This window comes from Hoplias malabaricus, chromosome 8 (genome assembly GCF_029633855.1).
Source record: "Hoplias malabaricus isolate fHopMal1 chromosome 8, fHopMal1.hap1, whole genome shotgun sequence".
In the NCBI taxonomy this organism is placed as follows: Eukaryota; Metazoa; Chordata; class Actinopteri; order Characiformes; family Erythrinidae; genus Hoplias; species Hoplias malabaricus.
This window is the reverse complement of record NC_089807.1, coordinates 42274157-42300396: the sequence shown is the minus strand read 5'-3', so window position 1 is coordinate 42300396 and position 26240 is coordinate 42274157. Positions and strand designations below refer to the sequence as shown.

Genomic DNA, 26240 nt, shown 5'->3' with positions numbered 1-26240 from the left:
TGTTGCTAGGGATGGGCGGTATACACATTTTTAACACCGCCACATCTCTAGTCAGTGATCTCCCACAGCGCCCCCTCCCTGTGGCTCACTTAATTGCACAAAAATGTTTGGCAATGTTCTTAAAGACACAGAACAGGAATTTGACACAGCACACACAGGTCATAAATACCGCCCCTTGTTTCGAGATACCATCCACATTTTTAAATTCCGTGGTGTATGGTGTTATCGTTATACCGCCCAACCCTACGTGTTGATTTATTTTTTTTTGTCATCTAGATGTCGCTAGTTCCATAACACTTAGTGGAGGGAATCAAATTCCTCATTCTGGCGTGATAAATAAAACACACAAGCAAACAAACAAACAAACAAACCTCTTTTGCACGCAGCGAGACGCCCGCCACAGAGATCCTCAGCATCCTGTGCTTTGAAGATTCTGAAAGTGAGTGAGACACTCTTGTGCTGGCTGGAGTGTCAGCCGCCACACTTTGGAAACTGCGAAGATGGAGAGAGAGAGTGAGAGAGAGAGGGAGAGGAAAAGGGAGAGGAAGCAGCTTTAGCTGCTCTTCTGAGACACAAGTGTCTCTCCACAAACACTGCTTTGATCTGGCTTTTAATAACCTTCACTTGTCCTCTCATTGTGCCGCTGCACAGGAACAAAGGCATCACACTCGTCCGGATGTGACTGCTTTCCTTTTGTATCCTAACTTCTCCAAGTTGGCTTCGGTGTTAAGGGTTTCTCTTTTCATTGAGTACTTTTCCTTTCTGTTTCTATTGTTTTTCCCATTTGTCTCTGTTTGTTGTGGAGTCAGGCGTGGAGTGGGAGGGGGGGTGAAAGGATGGAAAAAGTATTTCGTATTCATCGTGTCCTGGGGTGTGTTAAGTGTTGAAATAAATTGGAGAATAAATTTTGGCCCACAGCTTTTTCTTTTTTCTTTTCTCTGGTAGCCTGTTGATGGATTGTGGGGAAAGAGAATGACGTGCATGCTCGGTACATAGTGTTTTTGCTGTAAGCCTGGTGTGGAGAGAAGCCTCTGAAAGCAGGAAGCCACACTGGAATAATAATATAACACCTAAGGTGTGAGGAGTACTGTTTATTTAATTTTTTCTGCTATATTTGTCTGCATTCACATGCAATTTCTTTTGACTATTTATGGTTGTGGGGATATGGGGCAGTGTGTGTATCTGTGTGGGAGTGGGATGTGGGGTAACCACAGTAAGCCTGGTCAAGAAGAATGCCCACAAGCTACACTCTATAGCCTAAGGTGGACATCCAAAAAAAAATCATAACAAACCGAGGCTGTCTACAGGAACTGTGCAGGAATTTTGTTCCCTGTGCCGCAGCAAAAACTTCTACTCTTCTACACTGTACTAGGTTTTGGAACATTTCTGTGAGGATCTGATTGCATTCAGTCATGAATAATAAGTTCGGTTAGCCACTGATTTTGGTGATTAGTTTGGATCCAATCCTACTCATGGAGATCCATCACTCTAAGAAATGTAGCTCTGTAGAGGGTGAACTTTAAAGCAACGGTAGGTAATATTTTCACCCTAAAAAACAGCTTTAAAATCACTGTGATGGTTCACTGACGTGTAACAGGGACATCAGGTAACTTCTGTTGTACCAGTGGGGAGGCACGGTGGCGCAGCAGGTAGTGTCAGTCACACAACTCCAGGGACCTGGATTCCCGCTCGATGGGTTCGATTCCCGCTCCAGGTGTGTTCTCCACATGTCCGCGTGGGTTTACTCCGGGTGCTCCGGTTTCCTCCCACAGTCCAAAAACACACGTTGGTAGGTGGATTGGTGACTCAAAATTGTCCGTAGGTGTGAGTGTGTGAGTGAACGTGTGTATGTCTGTGTTGCCCTGTGAAGGACTGGCACCTCCTCCAAGGTGTGTTCCTGCCTTGCGCCCAATGATTCCAGGTAGGCTCTGGACCCACCGCGACCCTGAACTGGATAAGGGCTTTTTAATACAAGATGAAAAGCTACTTTAACCTACAGCACAGAGATATAAGGTGTGTCCCACAACCTGTTAGAGCTGTCAAACTACAGAGCATTTTACGTCACAGTGTGCGCGCTCCCAGCACATAGGCTCTCCCAATTCTACCAAGATAACTTAATTTGGGCAGCATTGAACCCTCCCTCAGCTGCGAAGGCAATCCCATGATGCACTGCAAGAACAACTCCCATCCATTTCGGTTTTCTCCCAGAGCAAAAATAATTGAAATTGCGTAAAAAAACTGGAAGATTAGAATCCACCGCGCTGAAACTGAGGTGAAAAAAACCACTGGTTGCGTGCGGTGGGTAGGAACAAGCCGTGACGCAATCGCTCTCTAACTGGAGTGTCTCACTGATCTGCCTCATGAGGACAGACGACCGTTTGAACCCCGTGAACTTAAACAGCTTTCTGTGCAGTCAGTGCCTACTTAGACGTTGCACTAGGTTTTGTGACGCGCCCATAACCTCCTGTTGTCTCCTAAGCCCCACCCTTTCCCTTGATTCACGGGTGAGCTCCTTTATGACATATCACAACACTGACTTTAGACATGAATACAGCGGTGCCATGTTGACAACTGATGTATAACATTAACCAATTTCCCCCTCCCTTAATATCACTCCAGAAGAGCAGCACTCACCTGCTTTCGAATACAAATGTATAGCAGTAAAGTTTGAGAAATGTGGGTGTGCACACAAAATTATTATCCTTTTCTATGCAGATGCACTCTGCTCCAGAATCACCCCCATTCATTCTGCAGTGATTCATTCTCTCCAAATAGAGCTGTTCAGGTCATGCAGTGAAAATTCCTTTATTTTTTATATTATGGTTTTTATTTCAGGAACTGAGTGTTCAGCCCTATCTCAGACATTATTCATCAGTCGAGCAAAAGGAATAAAAAAGTCATAAATAAACAAAACAACAGTTCAATCACTGCTCATTCTCGGGCACGCTCTGATCTCAGCGGCAGTAATTTAGGCAGCGGCAGGTTAGAGAGAAATTTAGAAGTGTCAGATCAAACAGTGTTTTTGTGTTATTTCAGATCACATAATGAACATTCGGGCATATTTTACTTTATGTAAAACCCGCAGATATTTTACATTAGGTTTGGTCTGGAACTGTGACATTGTTAAAGCAATGTAAGACACTCCAACTCTCAGCATTGAGCAGCCGAACTGGACCGCAGGGTCTTACATCAAAGACTTTAATAAAAACTTTTAAACAAATAAAAATATACAAAATATATGTAGGATACAGGTATTGTTATTTGTTTAAATATACAATTAGATGCATCTTTACTCCAAGAAAACTCATAATTCCTCTGTAAATTATGCATTTTCATAGATAACTGGATTAAACCCTGAAACAATATACAGACAGCATTTTAATTACTGGATAAATAAGAGAAAAACCATACATCTGGACTATGTTTGTTGTGTATGTGTATGCATTTTGTACAGAAGAAGAATGAAGCCTGTTGGTTTATAGATTAGTCACAATATGTTAATACAGAAACATATTCACAGCAGGGCGGCACGGTGGTGCAGCAGGTAGGTGTCACAGTCACACAGCTCCAGGGGCCTGGAGGTTGTGGGTTCAATTCCCGCTCTGGGTGACTGTCTGTGAGGAGTGTGGTGTGTTCTCCCTGTGTCTGCGTGGGTTTCCTCCGGGTGACTGTCTGTGAGGAGTGTGGTGTGTTCTCCATGTGTCTGAGTGGGTTTCCTCCGGGTGACTGTCTGTGAGGAGTGTGGTGTGTTCTCCCCGTGTCTGCGTGGGTTTCCTCCGGGTGCTCCAGTTTCCTCCCGCAGTCCAAAAACACACGTTGCAGGTGGATTGGCTACTCAAAAGTGTCCGTAGGTGTGAGTGTGTGAGTGAATGTGTGTGTCTGTGTTGCCCTGTGAAGGACTGGTGCCCCCTCCAGGGTGTATTCCCGCCTTGCACCCAATGATTCCAGGTAGGCTCTGGACCCACCGCGACACTGAACTGGATAAGAGTTACAGATAATGAATGAATGAATGAATATTCACAGCAAATAACATCAAAGCTCCCATTCTCTTTACACTGTAGTCTCTATGAGTGGTTGATAACTAAATATGGTCAGTGTATGTATCAACACATTTCGGGAGCAATATTCACCAACCAGTAGATCCTGAAAAACACCAGCTATGCTTCTTACAGATGGTTTAGAAAACCTCTTTCAAAATGGAACCTCAGTGCCACCCCAGATTCAGATCAAACTCTGAACAGAAATCAGTTGAAGATGTATATGTCGAGGCTATAAATGGGTTGCTAGATGGGAATGGGTGTAACATACTGTCTGTTTTCCTCACCATGTGCTCATGGTGTTGTTCTTGTCTCTGCCCTAGTCCCGCCTTAGCTCCGCCCACTCGTCAGTGTCTCCTTTGTAGTCCTGCCCTCTCGTTATTGTCCCCAGGTGTTCCTTGTCAGTGCTCTGTGTGTATATACAGTCCCTTTGTTTCAGTGTTTCCTGGTCAGTTCTTGTGTGTGTAGATATGTGTTTTTTTTGTCAGTTTTCTTACACATTGCCACAAGTTAACGGTTGTTATGTTCAACTAAGTTTTAGTTTGTTTCCTTGTCTCCATGTGTGTGTTTGTTTTCTGTTTCTTATGTTTGACTTGGTTTAGCTTAATTAAATATTCCTTGCGTGTACGTCCGCATCCTGCCTCAATTGTGACAATGGGAACTTGTTAGATGTTTTAGAAATAGATTCAACTACATCTTGCAGGTCACACTGTGGCCTATCAAAGGTTCTTATTTAGATGTGTGACGTGAAACTGAATTGAAGTGTTTTAAGACTCACAGGAGAAACTTTAGTTTCTTGTGTGATTTTATTGACACAGTATAAAAAAAAAGATTAAAAATACATTTTGATAACACTAAAAACACCATGGGGTGTCACAGTGGCACAACAGGTGGTGTCGCTACAGCTCACACAGCTCCAGGATCCTGGGGTTGTGGGTTAAAGCCCCCACTGGGTGACTGTCTTTGACCGTCAGTGTCACTGCAGCACTGAGGATGATCCCCCGCCCAAATCATACCTTCCCTGTGGTGGTCCTCTGAGGGTAGTGAAACCTCTGAGGGTAGTGAGTCACTTCCCGTTCTCTCAGTCGCACTAAAGCGAACAGAAGACGTGTACGTGAATTTCATCATAATAAAAAAAAAAAAACTCTTTCATAGGTTTACAAAACATGGCCAACGTTTATATCACAATTTATTTAATAATTTTGGTTGATACAACATTACTCTGATATCGACATGAACCATATAAAATCCAAGAAACATGACATCACCATCAAACTAATTTTTAAACTGAGTGCTGAACAGTGAACATCAGTCAGTGACAGATGGTGTAAATAATGTATACTGATATATTGAAAAATCATATCATTTTTGAAATATTGAAACATTGCGATTATATATCGATATTGAATAATTGTCCAGCCCCACTCTCTCCCAATATAAACCATTTAAAACCTCTTTTTAATGGTAGGAAATCTTTAAACGGGCATCAGCAGTGAGTTTGAAAGGTAGTCTTTAATTCTGATTGTGATTTCTACTGCATTCACATGTGTACGATGTCTTATAAATGCACTATAATGTCATTTGGGGTTTTATAAATGTGTATTTCTATTGAAAATGTTACTTAAGGCCAACAAAATTGCTCCGGCTCATTATAATCTCACAAGGTCACAGCTGGGGACTTTTGTCAGTAAACTTGTCAACAAACTGTAGTTTGTCCTTGGAGCAGGTGATGGAGAATGGGGTTTCTTGTTGAATTGCACTGCCTGAATTTTTATGCGTGTGTGTGTGTGTGTGTGTGCCCGCCTGTGTGTGTGAGTAAATGTGCATATGCATAAGTGCCTCCTATGAATAATATATATGAGATGAAAGTAATTATATGGTAATTTTATTTTGCAATAAAAATTGCTTTAAGAACATAAGACATAATAAATGCACTTCAATTTGTGTGTCGCCATCGGTGTTTCACTCAACGCAGCCTTATTCGTGGGGAAAGGCTTCATGGAAATAAAAGCTGAGGAGCAGAAAGCAATAATGCGTGCCATAACGATGAGAAATCTGCATCAGGACCTGGCGTCCGGATCCAAGAAGCTGTTCTGCTCGGAGCCAAGTGAGTTGGGCCAGTGAGTTGTGTTTTGAAAGAAAAACACATCAGAAAAGAGGGTTAACAAGAGAAGCTGAGCACAGCGTGTTTAAATGTGCTTTTTAGACGTTGTCAAACTCTACATTCATTGCTGCTAATTAGATTTTCAGGGTGCACAGTGTGGTACATTTGTCTCTAATCAAAATTACTCAACAACATTCAGTGTTGATATATTCAGCTACTTTTGTCATGACTGGAGATGCGCTCATATGCAAATTTGTTTGTATGACATTCAGATTACCTCCCTGTAGATATATACATGCATTTGTGAACAGATTTAGGAACTCCATCGGTCGAATGAAATGTGCTGCAGATTTTCTAAACAGATATTTATCTGCTGTAATAAAGAAGCTGTCACTTCCCACTTGCAGAACTGATAATGTCTTAGAAGAAAAAGAACCATGTTTAACTTAAGAAAAGTAATCCACCAAAATATTTTACTCCGAACTGATGTGGACAAGTTCTGTTGGTGAAAAAATTTAAATATGAGGTTTTGTTTCAACTGCAATAATATACTTTACTGAAAAATATTTCAGCAGGTAGGTGTCACAGTCACACAGCTCCAGGGACCTGAAGGTTGTGGGTTCGAGTCCCACTTCGGGTGACTGTCTGTGAGGAGTGTGGTGTGTTCTCCCTGTGTCTGCGTGGGTTTCCTCCGGGTGACTGTCTGTGAGGAGTGTGGTGTGTTCTCCCTGTGTCTGCGTGGGTTTCCTCCGGGTGACTGTCTGTGAGGAGTGTGGTGTGTTCTCCCTGTGTCTGCATGGGTTTCCTCCGGGTGAATGTCTGTGAGGAGTGTGGTGTGTTCTCTCTGTGTCTGCGTGGGTTTCCTCCGGGTGACTGTCTGTGAGGAGTGTGGTGTGTTCTCCCTGTGTCTGCGTGGGTTTCCTCCGGGTGACTGTCTGTGAGGAGTGTGGTGTGTTCTCCCTGTTTCTGCATGGGTTTCCTCCGGGTGACTGTCTGTGAGGAGTGTGGTGTGTTCTCTCTGTGTCTGCGTGGGTTTCCTCCGGGTGACTGTCTGTGAGGAGTGTGGTGTGTTCTCTCTGTGTCCGTGTGGGTTTCCTCCAGGTGACTGTCTGTGAGGAGTGTGGTGTGTTCTCCCTGTGTCTGTGTGGGTTTCCTCCAGGTGACTGTCTGTGAGGAGTGTGGTGTGTTCCCCCTGTGTCTGCGTGGGTTTCCTCCGGGTGACTGTCTGTGAGGAGTGTGGTGTGTTCTCCCTGTGTCTGCGTGGGTTTCCTCCGGGTGACTGTCTGTGAGGAGTGTGGTGTGTTCCCCCTGTGTCTGTGTGGGTTTCCTCCGGGTGACTGTCTGTGAGGAGTGTGGTGTGTTCTCCCTGTGTCTGTGTGGGTTTCCTCCGGGTGACTGTCTGTGAGGAGTGTGGTGTGTTCTCTCTGTGTCTGTGTGGGTTTCCTCCGGGTGACTGTCTGTGAGGAGTGTTGTGTGTTCTCCCTGTGTCTGCGTGGGTTTCCTCTGGGTGACTGTCTGTGAGGAGTGTGGTGTGTTCTCCCTGTGTCTGCATGGGTTTCCTCCAGGTGCTCCGGTTTCCTCCCACGCTCTAAAAACACATGTTGGTAGGTGGATTGGCGACTCAAAAGGTGCGTAGGTGTGAGTGTGTTAGCGAATGTGCTATGAAGTTATGTACACACCTCTAAAATACCCAGTGAACAGGTGAGAAGCAATCAGTTGAAGGATGGACAGCAGTGTCTTGGTCATCGATTAGTGTGGGAGCTGTCCATTATCTCCCCAGTGTCCCCGGGGAATCCTTGGGGTTGTAGTTTGTAGTGAAAGGAAGTGACATTACAAAGATGATGATAATGTGTATTGTTCTGTACCAAGAAAACATTCAGTTCGGTGTCTAAAACTGTTACCAATCAGAACAGTGAGATATCAGTGATAGCAAAGGGAAATTTACAGTACAGTATCTGTTTGTTGCTGGACCTTACTCATCTGTTTACAGTTTGATATGGTAAACAGAGGATGTGGTGTTGTGGATTCTGTTCCAGCTGGAGCTTGGCTTATTTTGAAACCCATGCTGATGCCAGAAAGTGATAGAAACAATGAGTTCTAGAGATTCTTGTGTGAGCGCAGTGCTGTGGTGCCTTTTTTTGTTTCACCCTGCCAGATTATGTAACACTATGAAGCTAGCTAGCCATGCTGTGTTGGCTTAATTGCAAGAAAATTATATTTTGATGAAGATGTATGTTAAATCGGAGCATTTTCCCACTGAAAGCACATTGAAATTGCCTTGTTTAACTATGCTTTACAGAAGTATATTAAACACTAGCTCCATCAACATGGGGATATTTCTTTTGTCAGAGCAGCTATAACTCTCCATTGAAGCTCTATTTGAGTTACCTGCTGAATTCATGGAAGGGTTTTACCGATTCTGCTCTGTTTCATTTCATTGACATTAGACCCATCTCTTCTGCCTCTTTCCCCAGGTTAAGCCACATACAACTCAAAAGATACAGAATTGACATTTGAAGTTACGGGTTTCTAGGACAATGAGATCAAAATGAAGAAAATGACAGGATGTGATTATGTTGAAAAACGTAATCAGTCAAAGTACAGATATGTTGTAGCTATTGCATAGTGTAGGACAGGGGTTTGTATGTGTGAGTGTGTGATAATCTCTCTCCCTGGTGTCTGATCTCCCCTGTAAATTGGGCAGATGTGTAATCTCACTGTAGAAGAGGAGGATCCTGCTCACACTCAACATTATCAGACACAGAGCCTGTCTCTCTGTGGAGGACTGGAGGTTAATTGGAAAACCAAACTCGGCAGAAAGTGACACTGTGATGTTTTCATACACTTCAGTGCTTTTGTGGCCTTTTTCCTTTTCCCGGGTTTGTACCTTATTCCTCTTTCGATGTGTTTATCATAACCGCTCTGATCTCATTCTTCTTAGATCATTACTATGAAAGAAAGAATATTATTTCTTTGGGGGCCTGAAAAAAATAAATGCATCAAATGAATGATGGCATCTCATCGCAGTTCGCCTTGTTCTCAAGCCTACTTTAATGTGTCCCCTTTTAGGGACAGTCAGCAGGGCACACGTGTCTTCTATAATCTCCAAAGGAAAGCATTGCCAAGAAGGGGCTGCTTTAAAGTGCAAATGCACATATGTAAACATACAGAGTTCGAACATCCTTCGAGTAGGGGATTCCTGCTTTCTCCCTCACATCGTGTAATGGCGCTCGACTTGCCAGTTCACTGATTACAACCTCTCTCTCCGCTCGGTTGTTTTTCATAGCCGCCGAGCGAAAACATTCAAATCATCTATTCATGACTTTCAATGAGGTGCTGCCAGAAACTGAGGTGGATGATGCACTGACGGCAGATGTCTCAAAAACTACCATCATCGTCCTCATCATCATCAACATCAGCCTCGTCATTGTCTGCTCTCTAGACGAACGAGTGCTTTCTCCTTCTTCTTACCCGCAACAGGAACCAGAAGCCAAACGATGTAGGTCAGGGCATGCTGGTCTCCTAGATTGGACATTTGTTAGAGGCCAGTTCATCCTGAGTCTGGACACAGCCAGGGCTCGTGTATGTCCAGGATATGAAAAAGCACAACGATGTGCAGATGGCAGTCTCATTAGCAGAGTGTAGGTGATCATTCATGCTCGGATAATGAATGTGTCCTGCAGTCCAGATATGGGCTGAGGGCTGGGAACTTCAGGGAACACAGGAGTTAAGCAGGATTTACCAGTAGGTGATTCATTATTAACCTTAGAGGACTTTTGCTGGTGGTCAGTCTGCAGTCTTTTAAATGTAAATATTAGCACTAGGGTGATTACACATAGGAATCAGTATCATCGCTGTATGACAGCCTAAGCTAACTTTTCAAGGTTACGTGGTGTTAGGCCGAGATTTAAATTCACACAAAAACAGGTTGTGAAGATTATGGCGTTACGTTTTATGAAATACAGACCTCGTTGCTTGTAAAGGCTATTAAAGGAAGACTAGGTAAGATTTGGTATTTTTGCTCCTGGGCTGCCACTACAGTTGATGAATATATTGTACACTTACAACACTCCTATGATGTTAGTCTTTAAATCAAGGGGTGGAGGGTAAGGGTGGGTGTTCCTACCCTCCTCCAAAAGTTACAAAATCAGTTTCTGAGGTGCTGAGCCCAGTGCAGCAATGACAGGTTTTACAGGTCAGTGAAGCATTACAATGATTTTGAAGCTGTAATGTAATTTCTTTATCATTTGACATAAGCACTTAGTTTTTTGGGAGTTGAGGTTTCCTGAATTCTTCAGATTACCTTTAAATTCCCCATGATATTTTATTGGATATTATAAATCCACGTATGAACACACCCTTAATAATTAGTGAAATCCACTACTTTAACTTGTACTTATTGTAGACACAGATGTTAAGTTGTGCGTACCGCTGTAATTAAATTAAAATAACTGGGATCTCACTGTGCGTTTAATGTAGAATATTGAATAAAATTCAGTCCTCCACATCCAGGTCCCTGTCTGGGCAGGAAGCTCTCTCTCTGTCTTTGTCCTTGGCAACATGATTACAAATTTAATTGAATCTGGATTATTGTCTGCCAAATGCTATTAATTTCAGACTAGTTTATAAACAGGTAGCTTGTAGATTATTGCAGATATGCAAATATGTTTTAAACAGTAATTGGGAAAAGTAATGGAGGAACTGTTTGCTCTTACATTCTGACCAATCATAGCAAAGCAACAGCCCTAGTGATCACAAAGGAAGCTGCATCTCTTCAGAGATCTACAAAATTCCATGTATTTGTTTGAACCAGTGCGAAAACAATGTCTGGGATGGATGCTGTGTCATTGCGTCAAAGGCACTTTGGCCACAGTCTTTCCAGAGAAATGCACCAAGTTATGATTTTAATCATCAATGTCCACAGCATCTCCGCCTGTTTACTGGGCTTTTAGCAGTCGGCGTAAAGCAGATGCCTTTCAGTGCCTAGCGAAGGCCATTCAGGAGGGATTCTATTTACCAAACACTGAGAGCCTGGAATCACACTGACACTCAAACGTCTGTGAACCAGCAGCGGTCAATGGACAGCCTTCCATTTAAAATCGGCCAGAAGAAGAAGAAGCTGTAAAAAAAAAAAAGCCCAGACTTTCTTTTTTATTTTTTAAATTTTAGACAGCGCCTCTAAACGACATAATTAGATGGCAGTGCTGGCAAGTGCATGAAACAGCTGCTCGCTTATCTGTGCCGAAAAGAAAGAGATGAAAGAAGGGGGATGTGAATTGAAGTGAGAGGCATTGTGTAAAATGCAGGGTTGAAATGTGGGAATGAATGATTATTCGCAAATGTGGTCCTTGCAGGATAGCGCTGCACCAATTGCTTTTTTGGCAGATGGAGGTTTTAAGGCAAAGTAACGCCTGGAGACGAGCTCTGCACTTTAATGTAAGCATTACAGAACCCTAACTCGGGGGACAGGTACACACAGTCCTTTGTAATGAAACCCATTCAGGTCCAACGCCACAGAAGCGAGGCCTGAGTCTAATATACCGAGTCTAATATGAAAAGGAAGCTATCATAAACTTGCACTGGCTTAGTACTCACTTCAGATGTATTTAAATACTGTGTCAAAGAGCAACTACAGAGTCAAATAGTTGGACAAACCTGACGTGTGTTAAAGAGCTTGTACTTAGTTAATTGATGTGTTTTTAATGAACACTTGTTAGTATTTTACTTTACAACAACAGCTTCAAAATCACTGTGATCCTCCACTGATGGAGAATAGAACCTCTTGTCTTAGCTACTCTGGGCTCAGCCCTGTAGAGACTTCACTGTGTAACTTTCGAAGGATGGTAGGATCGCCCCCCTTCGCACTTGATTTCAGGGCAGTGCTGTAAATGTGAATTACACTCTGTAACTATAGGTAGAGGCTAGGAGCAAAAATACCAAATCTTACCTAGTGTTCCTTTAAAACAAATATGAAAAGATAAGATGAGGGCCATGTATTTTTTTTGTTCTTCAAACTGATGTGAAGCACTGAGTATCATCCCTAGTAGGGCAGATCCTAAACATGCATGAGTATGTGAGTTGAATGAGTGAAGTTAGAAGCCAGTTCCATGAGGAGCTTACCATTTAACAACCTTCATCATGGTAGAAGTCAGAATACCTGACATGGTTGGTTTGGTCATGTTATGTTGGTATCTACAGTGCAAAGTTGGATCAGTAGCACCTCCGGTGCAGGTAAAGTAGGTTTGGTTCGTGGAGTTCAGAGCTGAACCAGGTGCAGCCAGTTGTATTTGATTCACATCGAAAGTTGAAGTGTAAACATGGCCAGACTGCTGTATGAGCATAATGAGCTGCTGTGGACAGGAAGAGATGCAGCAAAGCACAATGGATGTCTCAGCTACAGGATATAAACAAATCTTCCCGTGGATATATTTACTGTATCCGTGTGTACGTGTGTGTATGTTGTTGGCAGTGTGCTTGTACTCGGTGTCTGTGTGAGACGCGCCCTCCCTCCTGCTTTTACTGCTACAATTTAACTTAAACTATTTCCAAGGGCACACTTTGATTACAGTTAAACTGTCTAACCTGACAAATTCCACAAGCTTGGTCCCGCTATTATTCACAGCAGTGCATACTCCTGTGCACTATGAAGAAAGAAATAAGCACAGGTATTATACTGATACACTGGAAGCACACTGGTCCCTTGGGTACGTCGTATTATTATTTCATAACTTTGATTTAAAGGGCTTTTCCAGTGTATTAATTGTTAATGTCATTTAATTGCCCTTGCACTGTATATTAGATACATGTGTTTTGTATTTCTTTTTATTGCTTGCATTATATTTGTAATTAACTTTGTTTTGAATTTTCCACAATGCCTTGGGAGTTTCTCTATCGTGAAACTGAGAGAGACTTTCCATCAAGTTAATGGCTTTCATCTCGGCTGCCGTTGTTAGTGTTGATAGCCATGAGTCTGGGACTTTCTCACTGGGTTGTGAGCTGTAGACTTATATAGTGTACTCTTAAAAACGATGGTTTTACATAAGGCTGGTCCCGAATATTCGGGTATTCATTCGTTGAGTAGGTATTCGGTGTATAATTTTGGATTTGGACATTAATTTTTTTGGATAAACGTGGCAATAAAGGCAGCCCTCCACTCCACATGTATTCAGCCTTGTCAACATCAAAGTCTTGAACGAAGCCTAAAACAGCCCAATGCTACAGCAGCCTACTTACAACGAAGCATGGCAAATCTACAGTTCATTTTGTCAGATTTACGCCTCAAATTAGAACACCTCCACGTAGCTCTGGTTTATTTGTTTACACTCTGTGCCCTTAGTGGCTCAGTGTAGGCACGAGTTAGTGACCGGAGCCATGCTGGGAACCCAAGTGCAGCTTTAATTTTAAAGCAGGCGCCGAAAGCTGATTTTCTGAGCAATAGCTGGCCCCAAATATTTGGGTATTCAGCTGTTTGTTAATTGGACATGTATTAGGGTTCTAATTTAGAGGTTAGGGTATTTATGGATACATGTGATTATCGATACAGGCGATACTCCACCACATTCAGGCTCATCAACATAAAAGTCTGTGCAAATGAAGCTTAAATCTAAAGAATAATATAAAACATGCTAAAACAACACACTTACAGTGAAGCAAGGCGATGCCAGCTTTGTCAGCTTTGTGTCTGATATTAGAGCACCTCCAGTCAAACTAGTTAAAATGTGTATACTTTGTGCCTTTAGTTAGCGAGCTAGTTAGCAGATTAGCGAGCTAGTTAGCAGGTTAGCGAGCAAAGCCGCACTTTGAACCACAGCGCAAAAAAAGCCCAAAAAAGTGGTATTTGGAACAGCCCTAGTTTTACAAGGGTTCTGAACACTTGAAAACACTTGAACCTTTTGCATGATTAAAGGGTTCTATACGGCACAAAATATGGTTCTTCTACTGTTGCGATATCAAGCTTGTTACAATAGAAGATCTGTTTTTGGTTGCATAGAGAACCCTTTTCTAAAACGTGCTGTATAGAGCCATCTATAGTACATTCTCAATCCATCTGAAGAAGCCCTGAGGCAAAGAACCCTTTTATCATGCAGAAGGTTCTTTAAGCATTAAGGGTTTTATATAGAACAATTTTCTTTAATAAAGAACCCTTGTAGAGCCATAATTTTTAAGAGTGTATGGCCTGGAGAAGGTGTTTTTTTTCCTCGTTCTTTGTTGTTGTATGTTAGTGTGTATCTCTTGTTTGCTGTAGATTGATTGATTAAGACACCATATAAACCAATTAATTCATTCATTCGTTCGTTCATTTTATGTAACTACTTATCCAGTTTTAGGTCATGGTGAGTCCAGAGCCTACCTGCAATCACTGGATGCAACACTCCCTGTGTAGCGTAACAAATTAATTAATTAATTTATTCATTTATTCATTCATTTGTTCATTCATTGTCTGTAGCTACACTCACACCCATTGACACTTTTAAGTAGTCAATATAATGAATAACCAACATGTGTGTTCGCACTGTTAGAGGACACAGGACGATCCGGAGGAAACCAACACAGACACAGGGAGAACACATCTCCTCAAAGACTCACAACCACAGGACCTCGGAGCTGTGTGCAGCGACACCTAATGTTGCGCCACCGTGTCACCTGTCAGTGTATAAATGTAATGTATTATTATGATTATACTGTGAAGGAATTACAGGAAATCTCTGCCCACCCTGATGTTAATTAGGCATCAGATTTGTTTAGCGAGTCTACGCGCACCTCTCCAAGATCTTTCTATAGCAGTACACAGATGTGTGAAGCAAAGCCCTGTGAAGACAGACTCTCTACCACAGGTTTCCATTGGCAGCTTTAATTAAGCAGGACATTGTGCAGGCTGCCACCCTACTGCTGTCTGGACCAAGCCAGTAATTGCTAAATTTACTGGAATTGGTGTGGGGGGAAGCAGGGGTTGACGGACTGCCAGAGAACGGCTAAATATGCCTGAGAGCGCCTGAATGGAAGAAATGTTGAGAAGGTAATGTGTGTGTGTGTGTGAGAGAGAGAAAGAGAGTGTGTGTGAGAGAGAGAGAGAGATGGGCTTGAGTGCATCATGCTGCTGGCTTGTGAAACCAAATTCCATAACCACAGGCAGATGTGTGGTTATAAAATGAATACGGAGGGAGGTCATATCTTCCAAACAAGATGGAAGGCTTATTTTGTGCTGTGGATGTCAGGATGTGGTTCTATGTTTGGTTCTGACAGGTTTTTTTTTGGTATGAATAGGGAGGAATAGACTAATTAGCATAAACTCCCTGCAAGCTGGAAGATGAGAAATACCGAAATAATTCTACCTGCTAATTTTGGTATTTTGGGCTTGTGTTAATGGAGGTGTTATTTGCTGTGTAGGTTGGGAAGTAGTTGCATTTGCCTGTACTCTGCTCTGCCTGTATAGCTGAAGTATTTCAGGCTGTTTGTGGTGCATGCAATCGCATTGTCCTCATGTGTCTCTCAGACTGGCATCATGCACTTCTCAGAACAAAAAAGAGAAAATAAGAAAGCATTGGATGTCTGGGCTCCTTGCTTTGTTGGACGTCTGTTAAATTGTTTACCCTTGTTTGTGAAGAAGAACAGTGCAAGAGTGTTTGATGTAACTGTGGCCCAGGCATAAACTCGAGTTGAAAACCTCAAAGCCTGGAGTGTATGACTGAAGGCTGTATATCTTCAAGGATGAAGTAGACCAGAAATACTGGAGAAAATGGCGTGATGCTTTTAGAAGGATCGAATGGTTTGCTGTTTGGAGTTCTTGAGATTTGTAGGAGGTTTAAAGAGAACCCTGAGTGAACAATAAAGCACCATTTCTAAGGGTATCTCAGAGGTGTTCCCTTGCTGTAAGTACATACACATATAACAAAGAGAAACTAGGCAAGCCTAGTTTTGCCCGACTGCCATTAGCCACATAGCCGTTGTCACAGAGGCGTTTCTTGCATTTCAAAAACAGAAAAGCCCAAAACATACCCTTGTCATTGGAAGGTCTGTAGAAGCTTTGGTGCTTCATATCAATGTCTTTGTTACTTTTATTATGGGATTGTGTTGTACAGAAAATATGGAGAGCAGGACTTGTAAATGCAGAAATGAAAGAAGGAGCTCAACCTAAACAATGCAGAACCAAACACAGCCCCAGAAACACACACAAACGGAGTGTATTTCCTATTATTTATTTATATGAAATTTGTAAATGACCCCGATAACACTGTGAGTGAGGCTCAGAGCTCTTTCATGAGTTACTAAACCTGGGCACAGTTCCCACGGAAGAACCTCCTGTTCTTTGGTTCCAGCTGGGAACTATTTTTTTTATTGGTTTGTGAACCAGTTAATGTCGGTGGAAATGCGCTGAATGGTTCCCAATTTAGTTCACAAACTGGGACCATTCCGTTCCCTCGCAGGTGGAAAAGCAGTATGTGAAACATGACTGAACTAACAACAGACGGTGTAGAAGCGCCACCTTTTGAAATACGTCTGAATTAGCAGCAGAACGTGAAATAACGTTCCTTCACGCGCATGCATGTTTCAACATTAGGAGTCAGTCTTTCTATGCCGTTAAGTATGCAGAAGACATAAACCTGAGGTTTTAGAATATTCAATTATTATATTGAGTATTTAAAAGATTCAAGTGGTTTACGATGGCTGGAAATAAATATTGCTCTAAGGGTGCCCTCTTTAATGTCCTTTCTTTGAGAGTCTCCTCCAGCTGTGCTTCATTGGTTTGAGCAAGCACAGTTCACTAGAGCGAGTCTAGGTGCCAGCCAGCTTAAAGAAATTCAGACCCCGTTGTTTCCAGCAATGCCCCGGAGGCCAGGTAATGAAATATTTCCGACTGCTTTTGACTCCATGCGACCTTGCCTTTATGAGCTGGGCATGAGCTCCTTCTGCTCTGTGAGCTGAAGCCCTGAGCTGTCTCGAAAGTTTCCTCCAGAAAAGCAGGAGGGGGAGAAATTACCAGCCTTAATAAATAAAGAAGCAGGCCAAAATTGTGCTCTCAAAGAATGGAATTACCTTTCATCCAAGGCAATTATTTCATGTCAAGTTCTGTAGCTATGCAAATTACTCTGAGCGTGCTCTCCGAAAGAGCGGCTGCCATTACAGTAATGACCTCGCTCTGCTTCCACCTGTGCTGTGCCACTTAGCCTCTCTCAGAATGCACACTGCTGATGAGGGAGCATGGAGTCTAACATGGCCACCAGCAGTATTTCCTCTGCACTCCTGCAATTGATAAGTTGACAGGAGTTTTGTTCCCTTGTTTTATATATATATCTGACTTTCATTCATACTTTCATTCCAACACAGTGTGCTGCTTTAGTTGTTGCTGGAACTTGGTCACTACCTAAGTCCTATTTTTAGTTTACTTGTGGTGATACTATTTCTGAAAATGCCACTCTAAAATCGCTTATATGTATATATCTGATTTGTTGTTGTTGTGTTAATGAGTAACTAGGGTTTTTACACATTATCAGCTTATGTTCTATATAATATGTCTATAGAGCTGATGTGTGTGTATATATATCTCGCAATATAAAATGTTTCAATAATAATGATATTATTTTGAAACACATTTTCAATATTTCAATATACAGAGTGGGCCGTTTATATGGATACACCTTAATAAAATGGAAATGGTTGGTGATATTAACTTCCTGTTTGTGGCACATTAGTATATGGGAGGGGGGAAACTTTTCAAGATGGGTGGTGACCATGGCGGCCATTTTGGATCCAACTTTTTCAATGGGAAGAGGGTCATGTGATGAATCAAATTATTGGGATTTTCACAAGAAATTAAGATGTATCCATATAAATGGCCCACCATGAACATTATTTATAGCATTTTTCACGGACTGACATTAATTACAGTTCACTGCCCTCAGTTTTTGAATATAGTTTAAAAATATTAATATTGACAAATCCAAGAGGTTTATGTTTGATGGTGATGTAGTGTTCCGTATTTGTTCTGGGCAGTTTTTTTCTGGCTTCCCTGTTGTTTATATTGATATTGGAATGATATAATATCGACTGGAATTTAGAACTATATTGTGATATAAAGTTTGGCCGTATCGTCCAGCTCTGTGTCTATATTCAAGGACACTTCAGTTGAAGTGATACTGGAAATTTTCATTGAATGTACACTCTCTCACTTACTGATGCTAAAAAATGAACCAGCAGGGCTTCTAGAATGTGTCAAAACACACACACACACACACACACACAAACTGGCGCTGAAATAGAAAATGGACCAGGCCAGTACTGGATCAGATTAAAGCTCTTTGACTCTCTAGAGCTCCACTTCTCTGGTACTTGCTAGCTTTTATTGCCCAGATAAATGAAGTGTCAGAACAACAGAGGTGCGTGATGGCCCTCTCTGTCCTCACCTCTATTTTCACTATAAAGCTTGAGAGCTACTCTCAGCTGTAACTGGGAGCAATGCAAGCAGCGGCAGTAAAACCAAAGAGAAATTAGCTTACGGCAAGTCTCCTCCTCACAAAATCCTCAAAATATATCAAACGCAGAAGGGATACATGCAGCACACACACGGTTACTACAGTGATTACAGGCTTCTTCTGACACAAGAAAAAACAAACCTTTCTACCCGGAACTGATCATTGCGTAAGAGAAATTTGGGTCTGGGTCTCAAAATGATGCAATAAACATTTACTTTTAGTAAGTATAGTATTCCTAATGATATTATTATGTCTCTAGTCTTATTCTAGGAGTGTAACAGTGTCTTTGATTTAATATTATTCATGATATTGGTTTTAGAGTTCAGTATTCTTAAATCATCTACAACAAAATACAGATGTAAAAGTAAAAACATGTTGATATGCAGCTTTTTAATGACAGGCTGAGCAGCAGGAGGAGAGGAGGGGAGCAGTTGCATCAGATCGCATTCATAGACTTTAACCATTCATTCCGTGGTCGTGTTGTAAAGGGGGAGATCAGATCTCAAGCTAAAAATAGTGTAAATAGATGACTGTAATGTGAGTTATTTACATTTTTGGCTGCTACTTTCAAACCTGTCCTTTTGTCTAAAAGACTTGATTCAAATATGAGATACAGACACACGGTACGGTACACATGCTTCAGACGTCTCAGCTATACACACGTTGTGTTGTCTAAAACGTCTAAAATGGGTACCATCTAGCCACCAATTTTGTCATTTCCAAGAATGAAATGAAAGAACACACAGCATTTTTAAACATACCATAAATCATAGTACAGGTATTAACCGTTATGAGATGTGAAAACGTTTATTTTTATGCCGTGAATATGCCGTGCAACACGTTTTAGAACATTTCTTAAATGTGTTGAGTTTGTGTCTTAAAAACTCAGCGAAAGAATGAAATAATGATGGTGTGGTCTGTAGCTGTCAGGCGTGTGATGTAACTGAACATGTCTCGGTGGTGTCTCTGTTTTTCAGGGGTTCCCACTGGGTCTGAGTGATGGACATGTGTACAGCTGGACGGACGGTTTGAGGAGGAGAGACTGGCACGACAATGAGAGCATCAGGAGAGATGAGCTGCGTGTTGGTATGCCCACTACTATCCTGCTTTAGAGCTGAACGAATGGGATTTTACAGGCTTCTGTTTGGTCAAAAATATATTTATTCTCAACGCCATTCACTAGGGATGCATAAATAACATTTTTTCCCACTGAGTAAGAGTACAAGTATGTGTATTTTTGTACTTGCTGATACCGATGCCCATACTTACTTAGAATTAAGCAATCAGGAGCGTTGTGTAATAGTGTAGATATTAATAAATGTATTACTAATGAACTGTCCATCTTTTATTTAGCATTTTACCACATTACACCACCAATAATTAGAATTTCCCTCTGAGATAAATAAAGTAGCATCTTTGGTAAGACGGCTGGGTAGTACCGCACCTGTACTAGCAGTGTTTAGTTAAGAGCAGCAGTCGGATCAATGGCGTTGGACCCAATTCAAAATTTGAGAGTGGAAAAAATGATTTTGTTTGAGCAGAAAAAGACGTCAGACAATGAACAGTGCTCTCACAAATGGGAAAACATCTTGAGTGAGAGAAACCCACTTTGATTGGAGCCTCGTTTGCGTTTACGAGTGTGTGTAAATTAACACAGTGTCGGGCGAATACCTGATATCAGTATCGGTATTCATGGATCTCTAACATTCATAAAATACTCACGTTTATGTTTTATTATTAACCTTTATTAACCTTTGTTTGTTAGTTCATTTAATAGTTAGTTTTTCACATATTCCAGTTTTTAGTTTAGTTTTTAGAGAATAGTTTCTACACTTATATTTCCTTTTTATGATGGATATCTCAGAGCCGCTAAGACACAGCTATGCTCTAACGCTATATCAGATGTGATGGTGTCCAATGGGTCACTAAAATACAACGTTTTCAAATACTACATGAATAGATTGTGATTATTCAGGCCAAACACAACTTTACTCTTTTCTTTCTTATTCCTCTCACTCATGTGCTTGACCTTGTGCTGAAATGGTGCCGATGATGACTCCTTTTGGCCAGCACTTTATTCTGAATTCATTGCCAGGTTGTAAGTGTAGATTTAGCAGTTTGCGCTCAGACTTAAGGGGCTTTATCGATCCTTTTGAGTTTACAATATATTTAATAATGTTAGAGTTCTCTTTTACAGCTTTAAATTATCTGTGCATTAGGTTCCTTACAATTAAGGAGATAAACGACTGTTGAAACGCTTGTTGAAACGTATTTTTCCTCTTCCCTACTATTTTTTTAAGAATATTAAGTGCCCAAGTATCTTATTAAAACCTGCTTTTATGCCAAGCTCAGCATCACTTTGCCAAATTCTGTTTATTGCAGTATAATTTATAGGTTGTGTCCCTTAACCTTCGTTGACATCTCTTTAGAAAGCCAAATATATTTAGCGTATCTAATGTGTCTGTTTTCCAGAAGTCATTGCTCTTGTCAGTTTATTGATATATGTTTTGCTGATGGTACACTATGCACCCGTGCACCAATCTGACATTAGATTAAAGAAAATGATGTGCAGGTCCCCCCTAATACTTCCAAAACAGCTCAACACCAGTGTTCCTGAGGTATCTGGCACTAAGAGCCTTTATGTCCTGTAATTTGCGAGGTGACTCCTCGTGTAGGTGGCACCTCAGTACTTTACATCCTCCTGAAAGAGTCCGCTGTCATTAAGGAATTACCATCTCCATGAAGGTTTGCACTTTGTATGCAACGGTATTTAAGTTTATTGGACCAATTCTGATAGGTTTGAACTGCTGCATACAGAGAATACCCTGTAATACACCAGGAAAACTCTTTGGAAATGTGAGATGATCCAAATTATTCACTAACCCTTAGCTTTAATGCTGTGACATATTGATGTATGTAGAAAAGTTTGTGGGACCTCTTCTAATGAGGGATTTCCATTACCTTAAGGCTCATACATTTCCATTTAAGTATTTTTATTAATGTATATATGTATGTGAACTTAGCATCGTAAACGGAATCAAATCATTTCACTGCCAGGTCACTTTATTAATATGTATTACTTATTAATAAAACAACTAAACAACATATTTACCCCTATGTTGTGAATTTGTATTTTTTATTTTATTTTCCAGTGTCCCACCAAAGGTGAATTATTTCCTACAGGTCCGAGTCACATGTCAGGAGATAAAACCCTTCTAAAAGAATGATTAATCAATGGGAACACTCCAGAATGTTTTACAGCTTTACAGCCTTTGGAGTATAATGGAGTCCTAAGTCAGTGTATTAAGCAAAGTGATTAGTGAGATTAGAGTGTGGATGGCTTCTCTGCCGAGTGTAGCCAGGGCCCAGTGTCCCTTTGCATATGGCCATCCCGGCCCAACTGTTCTGGGTTTGACCCGTCACGTTGGATCATGACGCATAGTCCATTGCATCAGAGCACTTTCAATGCACACCATCTGTTGGTGACAAATCTTATGATAGCAGGCACGGCGATAAAAGCCTTGCATTTATTTTTCATGAGTCCTGACTAATTTTAGACGTCAGTGCATGAAACCAGGGAATAAATAATGGATCGGCACCAATCTTGTTGCTTTGAATCAACAAATTGCTTTCTGTTTGGCAGAAGACAATGGCAGTGGAACCACTGCTCGTGAGGTGGTGGGATGGCTTTCAACTGAAGGCTGTTGCATGTCATTAGTAGTAACAATTACTTCTATTTCAGTGGTTTGCATTTAGCACAAGGCAAAATGGAATAACAAGTTGTCATAGCAACGTGCAACTGTATGGCCTAGGGCTGATTTCACAAAATCACGCCTGATTAAATCTGATTAAAGAAAGCTTCACTGGATTGTCTCCATTCAGACATTTCTAGCTGGATCCCTGCATGTTCACTAGTGTTTACAAGCCCTTACACAGCATGTGTCCAAAAGTTTATAGACTCCACTTATACTTAGTGATTGTAGCTTCTTTAATGTGCATCCAGAAATTCGGTCTTGTATGATCTCTTCAAACAAGCATGACATTAAGTGGAATGTGCTATGTTCTTCTGAATAAATGCTATTAGAAATGTTCCAGCATATATATATATATATATATATATATATATATATATATATATACAGGGTGAGTCATTTATATGGATACACCTTAATAAAATGAGAATGGTTGGTGATATTTACTTCCTGTTTGTGGCACATTAGTATATGGGAGGGGGGGGGGACTTTTCAAGATGGGTGGTGACCATGGCGGCCATTTTGAAGTCGCCATTTTGCATCCAACTTTTGTTTTTTCAATGGGAAGAGGGTCATGTGACACATCAAACTTATTGGAAATTTCTCAAGGAAAAACAATGCTGTGTTTCGAAGTTTGAAGTGTCACATGACCCTCTTCCCATTGAAAAAACATAAGTTGAATCCAAAATGGCCGCCAAACAGGAAGTTAATATCACCAACCGTTATAAATGGTATAAATATAAATGGCCCACCCGGTACACATGTCCTTTATTTCAGAAGAAATGTTGGATGAGCAGATGTCATGTGTCCATATAATGTATGAGTGATGGAATACATACCTTCGTGTTATGATTCATCTTTTCTCTTTAAGTTGTCAGGTTACTGAAATTATGCGCATGGAGAGATGACTTCACATTCACTAGGCGTTGAGGAGGGGAAGCTGGGACACACTCGGAGAGGAGGGGGTCTTTGCACTGTACACAGTCGGAGATAGAGCTTGTTAACAATGTGCTATTGTGTGAAACAAATGAATGACATCTGCCACTGAATAGTTGACAGAATGCTTTCATTAGGCTCTGACAGAGTCCTCCATACGAAACACGATCATATCATTTCAGAAGCACCAAACAAGGAGGGAACTTTTTTATCATGCACCTCAATCACTTCTCATTATTCGCACTTGAAAGGAGGGATATGGATATGAGGCTGTTCCTCTTCACTAATACTGAGGGCATATTGTCTTTTGAACTGTAATGAAGTGAAGCACATTTTTTTTATTATTATTTTGTTTTGTTGGGTTTGTTTTGGAAACTTTCTATTTTTTTTTTCCACACTTCAAAGGAGACGTCCTGCACCGTGAATTTTGTTTTCTCAAGCACGGTGATTTTTATACATCAGACAAAAGATCTGTCAGAGAGAATTAACCGGATGGGTGGGATGATGGTTTGTTTTGAAATCAGTTTCTCATAAAGAAATTCCTACTAGGATTGGAAATATGCAAAAGGAGAAAATAACATCTCGACCTCACAAACACTTGGCAACCATTCTGTGCATAGATACCAATTCGGTGAACAGCCTTCAAAAAAATGTCACCCCCATCATTTGCATGACTCGCTGATGCTTTGTTAAAACTTTCCAAACTTTGGCAAAGTAACAGTGTTCTACCCTTCACCTCTTTCTGCAAAATGGAAGCATTAGGTAACAGGAAGGTTTCCTCAGTGTTGTTTCACTTATAAGTAAAGGTCTTGGACTTTCCAAAGCAGAGATGCACATGGTCAGTGAACACACCGATGTGTTTGAAATCAATACTGTTGATCTGAACGTTGTGTTCGTTTTAAAATCACTGCATTTCTGTCTAATTACATTTCTTTCTTATTTTTTTATTTTGTTTTAGTAATTGCCGGTCTCCGGTTTCCTCAGACAGTCCAAAAACACACGTTTGTAGGTGGATTGGCGACTCAAAAGTGTCCTTAGGTGTGAGTGTGTGAGTGAATGTATGAATGTGTGTTGCCCTGTGAAAGACTGGCGCCCCCTCCAGGGTGTATTCCCAGGGTGAGCCATTAATACGGATACACCTTAATAAAATGGGAATGGTTGATGATATTAACTTCCTGTTTGTGGCACATTAGTATATGGGAGGGGGGAAACTTTTCAAGATGGGTGGTGACCATGGCGGCCATTTTGAAGTCGGCCATTTTGGATCCAACTTTTGTTTTTTCAATGGAAAGAGGGTCATGTGACACATCAAACTTATTAGGAATTTCACAAGAAAAGCAATGGTGTGCTTGGAAGTTTGATGTGTCACAAACAGGAAGTTAATATCACCAACCCAAAGCAGAGATGCACATGGTCAGTGAACACACCGATGTGTTTAAAATCAGTACTTTTGATCTGAACGTTGTGTTCGTTTTAAAATCACTGCGTTTCTGTCTAATTACGTTTCTTTCTTATCTTTTTATTTTGTTTTAGTAATTGCCGGTCTCCGGTTTCCTCACACAGTCCAAAAACACATGATGGTAGGTGGATTGGCGACTCAAAATTGTCCGTAGGTGTGAGTGTGTGAGAGTGTGTGTCACCCTGTGAAGGACTGGCGCCCCCTCCAGGGTGTGTTCCCGCCTTGCGCCCAATGATTCCAGGTAGACTCTGGACCCACCGCGACCCTGAACTGGATAAGGGTTACAGATAATGAATGATTGAATGAATAATTAGTGAATTCGTTTATTTAAAGTGCACACGAAGCTTGTATAATGTCCATAGAAATAGAGTAAATGAGTCGGAGTGGTGATTTTGATGCAGAACTAATATTTCAATGCTGGGAGCTGCTCTCAAAGCTGCAGCAAAGCAAGGCATCTTCCTATTAATGCCCTTTATTTCAGAAAAAAATACTGTATGAGCAGGTGTCCACAATCTTTTTGAATCTTTTGAGCTTCCTCCGTGAAAAAAAAAAAAATCAATGCATCCAATAAAAAAGAAGGCCTCATGCAACTTTTATACAGTGAATGGAAACATGACACAACGAAAGCCTCAGTTCTACGTCCTGACATGTTTCATCCTGTCTAACGTGCATGCACATGCTCTGTAGCTCATCTCTTGGCAGATTTAATAAAATTTAAGTGTTCTTTGCCAAATGTTTCAGCATCTGCCGTGTTCCATAGGGTTAATGTACATCTGTGCTTCCTTGGATTCTTTTTCACGTGTCTCGATTAACAAGGCACAACTGTAATTGGAGTCAGATTGATGCATTACCGTAGATTCACACAGTATTACTCTAATTAAAATATTATAAACTGAGCAATGAGCAGTCACCTTAGGAAGATGCGCAGTACGCTTCAGTGATCAGTAAATTTAACCTGTGGTGATTGTTTTTCTTTGATAAAGCACTCTAGTAGAAACTCTCTCTCTCTCTCCCTCACACACACACACACACACAAACACAGACAGCTGATATGTATATTGATGTGTTGCAGGGAAAGGAGAGCACGGGAAGCCGTATCCGCTGGTGGAGGATGAGTGTGATGACTCAGTGTACAAAGAGAATGGCTTTAACATCTACGTCAGCAACAACATCGCTCTGGATCGCTCACTGCCTGACATCAGACATCCAAAGTGAGTAGCGCTGTCAAAGCATCCATAAGCCCTACATGACGTCCCCTTCAGGAAGTCTTTTTATAGCAGCTTATGAAACATTTAACCATCTACTCTGGTAGTCCCCAGCCTCGTCCCCGGGGACCAGTGTGTGCACAACTTCTGTGAGCAACGCACCCAGTTCATGGTGGATTTCTGCTCTCCTTTGATGAGTCGAGTCAGGTGATTTAGTCTTCGCTTTGATTGGAAAAGACTTAAAAGGAAGCTTTAAATCTCTCTTGTGGAGGACACT

At 41.3% G+C, this 26240-nt stretch overlaps 1 protein-coding gene across 3 annotated transcripts in view; it reads left to right on the top strand.

The window, feature by feature from the left end:
• galntl6 (polypeptide N-acetylgalactosaminyltransferase like 6) overlaps positions 1-26240 on the top strand; it is a 258803-nt gene that overhangs the window by 44910 nt on the left and 187653 nt on the right. For all 3 annotated transcript variants that reach the window (XM_066679112.1, XM_066679111.1, XM_066679110.1), the window contains exons 3-4: positions 19589-19697; positions 25831-25969. In XM_066679112.1, coding sequence (XP_066535209.1) covers positions 19589-19697; positions 25831-25969 — 248 coding nt within the window. The remainder of the gene's footprint in view (positions 1-19588; positions 19698-25830; positions 25970-26240) is intronic.